General features: G+C 33.4%; 1 protein-coding gene across 2 annotated transcripts in view; it reads right to left on the reverse strand.

Moving 5' to 3' along the window:
• Positions 1-6: 6 nt before the first annotated feature.
• Positions 7-6,527, reverse strand: part of LOC117103934 (forkhead box protein P1-like) — a gene marked incomplete at its 5' end in the record, with an annotated part of 44,310 nt that continues 37,789 nt past the window's right edge. For both annotated transcript variants that reach the window (XM_033244593.1, XM_033244592.1), the window contains 3 exon segments: positions 7-985; positions 3,544-3,818; positions 4,881-5,022. In XM_033244593.1, coding sequence (XP_033100484.1) covers positions 532-985; positions 3,544-3,818; positions 4,881-5,022 — 871 coding nt within the window.

Genomic DNA, 6,527 nt, shown 5'->3' on the forward strand with positions numbered 1-6,527 from the left:
ACGAGTATACATTTATATTATTATGACACTAGTGGTACTGCCTTAATTGCACTAACATACCAATGGCAGCTCAGGAAGGTACATAATAATCAAAAAAATAAATTAAAAATGTTTGTTCTGTTTTACACGCAACTGAGAATGTGTATATTTGGTGGTGAATACCTTTTTGATACCGCATAGCAACGAACGTGTTAAATCATGACTGTTTCATCAGCTCTGAACAGTTTTTTTTTTCAATATTAGTATTATTACAGCACAAGGTATTGTACAAATTGATAGCAGTATACTGTTAGGTAGAAATGGGAGGGAAAGATCGGGTGTATCACGCCTGAGGAACATCACCAAACCTCTTGCATATACTAGAGTCCAACCAGCTGCATGGCGCCCTCTCTATGAAGAGCATCTAGCACATCTAAGAAACTATGGAACCAGAACTCCTCTGTCCATAACAACAAACCATGTGCATTTCAGGATTTACATAACTCGCTGTCTAATTTGAGTCTCAGCAATTTTATAAATCTTCAGCATTGATCAGACTGATTGAGTGACATGATTTTCAATCATCGACTCCTGCACATGGTCCAAGCTTTCATTCTCAATCATATGACCATTTAATGGTGGGAAGACAGACACATGCTCCTCTTCATTTTGCACCTCGACGACCTCTTGACTTGTGAACTTTGACATGAATCTGACCTGCGTAGGTGGTTCTTCAAAGCCATCCTCCTCAACCACTTCCTCTTCCATCGGTTCTTCAATCTGCATATTGTCGGACGATTCCTCAATTTTTGTGTCGTTACTAAACTTTTCTAATATCGTGTCAACAGGTGACCTGTCCTCGAGCTCTTCTCCCTCGCTTGTGAACTTTGACATTATTTTGACCTGAGTCGGAGGTCCATCGAGGCCATCTTCGCTATCTATCATGACCTCTTCCTGGGAAAACTTGGCTTCGATGGTGGTTGGCGTTGGTGGATCTTCATCAATTCTAGGTGAAAAACAGGAAATCCACATTAGTGATTATTAATGTTAATCTGCGATCTTTTTTCTCCCTTTAGTCCTAAGTAATAGTTGTTGTTTGTTGTCATTATTAGTACAAAATGTCACTTAAAATTACATTACAGAAAATAAGCTTATGAGGGCATGGATTTCTAACATGGATGGACCAAAAATTAAATACATACACAGACAAACAAGAAAGAAAATTTAGCCAGATAAAAATAACACAATGCTAACATTATACCCATTAGCATGTTGCTTTACACTCGCTATTGTGCAGTAGTTAACGTTCTACAGGAAGTTATAAGTATTTTCTATGGGAAATTTGATTGCCTGCTTAACAAACCCTTCACAACACGCTAGTTGCCATTTGTTTGATTGTCGTGATCAGATCATGAAATGAATTAGGTTTATAAACTGTCATTGTTTTGAAAAATTTTTAATTTTTATAATATATCCATCATGCATTGCTCAAAACTGCATGATGGGAAGGTATAATTATTAAAATCAGATTTCTACATTCTCTATCATTTCAGGAGCTTAATTTTGCAGAAGAGCTAACAAGGCGCAAATCCAGAACATTTGCAGAGTGCATCATGAATAAATTCGCTTCATTACAAATAATCTTCCACTTTGTGAATTAACTAGCATGCAACATTAAATACAACAACACCGCTGAAATAATAAAATCCTTTTTTTTCTGGCATGCTAGATTACCAAAATAAATATGATTATATTTGTATTAATTTTCCAATCTATATCAAGATATCTTAGTGTGTTTATTCTACGTATTTGTTAGAAGCAATAAGCAAGCAATAATGTTTAGATAGTGGCACAGAGATTTTCGGTGCAATATGTAATTACATGATCAAAGAAAAAGGCCATCTTTTGCCAAAACCCCTAAGAGAATAAAACTAATCTTAGAAATAACACAATTTTAAGGAAATAAAATTTGAGGCAATATTTTAAACACTCGGCCTTGTAACCCCATTTTATCCAGTTAATTTCTTAGAACTTCTTGTGGGTATTTTGTAGAACTGCATTGAAACTTAACTTGCTCTGAAAAGTTTATTCTCTTGGAAATGTGTATTAAATTTTTGATTCTTTTGTTTTTGTTTAAAAAAAAAAATGTGATGCCCAGAAAAGGCCAGGCAAAGGAAAATTAAGAGAGAGTAGATTGAGACAATTGATATTGCATTTAAAAAGCTAAATATTACAAGAAGCAAGAAAAACATAAGACGGAAATATATTCCAAAAGATAGAACTTGTGAGAATAAATGAGATAATGTAGGAAAGTGGGTGAAAAAACGAAATGCTTGTAAACACGTGCAGAAACTTGTGTTGACCTAGAAGAGACCCAGAGGGTAATGTATTGCCTGTTAAAATGTTTCTTCAATTAAAAATTTTTTTTTCCAGAAATGTGTACATTCTTTTAAAAAAAATTTATTTATTTATTTTGGTATATAATTTACAATCAACGGCGAAAAGCTGAATTATGACTGCATTACAATATAAAAACATATAAATACATATTCCTTTGAATTGTAAGTTTTTTTCTTAAAAAATTTATTTTTCTGTTGATATGTTTATTCTCTTGGAATAATTTATTCTGTTAGAATGTATGTGTTGAAATTTGTATTATGTTGAAATTTTATTCTGAAATGTACTGAGTTATTTTGGTTGAAAGGTTTATTTTCCTATTGAAATATTAATTCTGCTGAAGTATTAATTGTTGAAAGATTTACTGAGCCTCTATGAATATTATTAAATTACATTTATGATGATAATGTTCCAAAAATTATGACTGCTTTTCTCACCATTGTTCATATATGACCATCAATGAGAACATTTTAAGATTAAAATATTTATAGTCAAAACATAATCTCACCATAAATGATACATTTACTTTGCAATTCAAATAGTGTTGATATCAGAAAAATGCTTTAAAGATCAGCTGTTTCTTTGGTAAAGATATATACGCTTCCACATTAAAAACCTCTAAAATTATAAAACAACCTAGGATATCTCATAAAGTACAGTAAGATGAAAATTCAATAAGTTATAGAACAAAAACAAATTTTTTCCAATGATTTAGAGATGTTTTACTACAAAAATACTTATATTTGCTGCCAGAAAATTAAGGGTATACAAAGAATATAGCAATAGTACTTTGTAAACATCACTTAATTACTAGATAATTTTTTTCTCAAAGTATTTTTCAAGTTTATACGTTTGTACATATTTAACAAGAATTTAGGCATAAAATGCAACAAACAAGTATGATCTGATTATTGAGAATTTTACAAAATTGTTTGAGAAGGGAAGTACAGTACAAACATGCTATTCTACTTATTTATTGATTTCCTTGTTTAATTTTAAGGTGGTCATAAACCTACCAGCAATGTTCTACTTTGGCCTACCTTCCACTATACACTGTTTGTATTATAATATTGTTTTTTTTATGGAGAAATAAATCAATGAATTACTGAGTTAGATACAAAGTATAAACTAACATGCATAAATTTATTATTTATATGTTCTACTTACATTTCTCCGTTACCAAGGTTTGTTTCATCTGTTTTATCAATATAACTTTGCTCGACTTCTTCCGACTCTTTTTCCACATCGTTTCCCATCATCTCCTCATCTTTGTTTAAGTTCCGCGGTTGCAGAGGCAATTCCGATGACTCTGTTTCAGAGGTGAGTTCGCTGCGCATGCGAGCATCCTCACAAAGTTGGATGACGGAATTGTCTCTGCCGTGGGCTAGGTGTCCAGGTGACTTGAGAGCAAAGGACGGATATTGGGGACATGATCCTGGAGTCTGAATACAAAGCAAAAAATGTTATTTTCATCAAGAGTTTTCAAAGCCTGGCTTCCATAAAATTGCTACAATGTAACAGTGTTAATTGTTACACTTCAAAGCTGTCCCTCACAAAATCAGAAAAAAAAACAAAACGCCTGGTTTCCATAAAATTGCTACAATGTTACAGTGTTAATTGTTACACTTCAAAGCTGTCCCTCACAAAATCAGAAAAAAAAAAAAAAATGCCTGGTTTCCATAAAATTGCTACAATGTTACAGTGTTAATTGTTACACTTCAAAGCTGTCCCCCATACAATCAGAAAAAAAAAAACGCCTGGTTCTCATAAAATTGCTAGCGTTACAGTGTTAATTGTTACACTTCGAAGCTGTCCCTCACACAATCAGAAAAAAAAAGAAACACCTGGTTTCAATGAAATTGCTACAATGTTACAGTGTTAATTGTTACACTTCAAAGCTGTCCCCCACACAATAAAAAAAACAAAAAAAAACCCTGATAAGTATCACTGGGAGGTGTCAGCATTAGCATGTAGCAATTTTATGGAAATAAGGCTTATGAGGTGCAATGCCTGGTAGGTCATGATGATCCCCACCAATATTTATTACCACTAATATCATAACCATCATCATCATTCTAAGTAACCACATCTTTCTAAACATAATTACTCTATCATGACTATAATTATTAATTTTTAATCATTTATTTATTCGACTTCACACAGGCAAAAACACAATAAAATAACAATGACATAAAAAGTTGCCGGTGATGGGAAGGGCAATAGGTGAACAATCACACTTCTGATAGCGGCTGATCCCGAAATTGCAGACAACAAGATATAAAATCTGAAAAAAGGAACTCTATACATAAAATAAAAAACAATCGCAAAAAGAAACTTTTGGGAATTTCACATAATGGTCAGAAATTTAAATTGGGCGACATCTGGCTCAGCGACAACATGACAGCCAGCTGCAAACATTATTTCCATTTATTTAAACAGAGATCATGATATTAAAATAATTTAATACTCATTATACTAATAATTTTATACTATCATCATCTTACCAATGGTAATTCATGTTTTATTTCCTTCATCGGGTACATGCTGTGGTGTAAATCAACCATATCGTTCTTGATGAGTGGAATGGGATTCCTATGCAGTAACGGAGAGGAAGGTGTGGTGGGTGTGGTAGGGGCACTTAAACTCCTGCAAGGCAAAAACACGATAGAAAAACAAGATTATAATTACTGATCATCTGTTATTCCCCATAAACGGACAATTGAATCAAAAGTAAAAAAAAAAAAGTATCAAGAATGAATGCTATTCAACAGTCATGCCTATAATTATAAATGCATACATAAATGGGGAGTCGTGTGGCCAATTGGTATTAGGCAGGGGCGCTGCCGACTACAGCCTTAAAATTGGTGCTGGTTAGAGTCGCTTCTCTCCCAGGTCGTGGTTGGTAGAAGTCTTCTTGGATAAGGACTTGAAATGGAGGTCAAGTGTACACATCTGGTTTAAGCCATTGCATCATATGGAAGAGTAGGGGGTTATCTCCATGTTATGGTTCAATTTAGTCAAACGTTGTGGAATGATGTGAACATGAAGCTACTATAAGCAGCTCTTTATGGCGGCTAGGACCACGCCCACTGCACAATTCAGTACAATGACACTCTGAGTTATGGGTTATTCTTCTCACTTTACCTTATTAATAATAAATAAATGGATAAACGAATGAATGCAGTAATGTATTATATTAATTATTAAATACATCAATGAAAGAATGGACAGAAGAATATATGTATGAAAGAATACATTAATGAGTGTTAAAGACTGAGAATTAAACACGATAGATAGATATACGGACAGATGAATAAATTAATGAATGAATATAAGTATTTAAGCAAAGATGTTCTTTATAATAAACTATATGGAAATATACTTTACAAATGAATATTAAATGAAATAACATACTAACAGGGTTTTGTTCGCGCAATAAAATATTTGTTAGTCTTAAAAGTCCTACATGTCTTTTTACTGTTTGTATAATTTAAACTAAAGCCTGGTTTCCATAAAATCGCTACACTGTCGCTGCAGTGTTTTCAATGCAATCGTTGTACTGTGTAGCAGTCTCCGATGCATTTGGGAAGACTCCCCGATTCTACCAACCAATCAGCATTTATGAAAGCTGTCAGCGATAGCGTGTAACGATTGCATGTAACACGGCAACCCCTCTGTTTCATAATGACATTGACAGGAAAAGAGATTTTGATGGCTATCCTATCATATAATTATCCCTATTATTTTCATTTGTATGTTAGAATGTAGTAAGTAGCTGAAATTAATTTCTACGTGTGTGCAATGAATATATGTAATCAACAATATTTTTAGAGTAAATTGTAAAGAAATGAACTTTTCAAATAAATAATAACTTAACAATTAGCCTTTCATGTACTGGTACTTTAGCAGTTATCCATATTATTTCTATAAATATCTTAGTATGTAGAGTATTACCAAAGATACTAGAAATACAAGATAGAGTTCTCGCATTGTAAAAATGAGGCGGAAGTCGTGCCCAACGTAAGCGGCGCCCTTCTTTTTAACCATTCAAGTTTCCTATACTTCGTGCCCAACGTACAGGGCGCCCTTCTGTTGCTAAGTATATCCAGACGCAAAAGGCGCCCTTCCTTTTCCACTAATGGAGGAAAACT

Source organism: Anneissia japonica, unplaced genomic scaffold (genome assembly GCF_011630105.1).
Source record: "Anneissia japonica isolate Jap-2015-1 unplaced genomic scaffold, ASM1163010v1 scaffold1810_len1271414_cov176, whole genome shotgun sequence".
NCBI lineage: Eukaryota > Metazoa > Echinodermata > Crinoidea > Comatulida > Comatulidae > Anneissia > Anneissia japonica.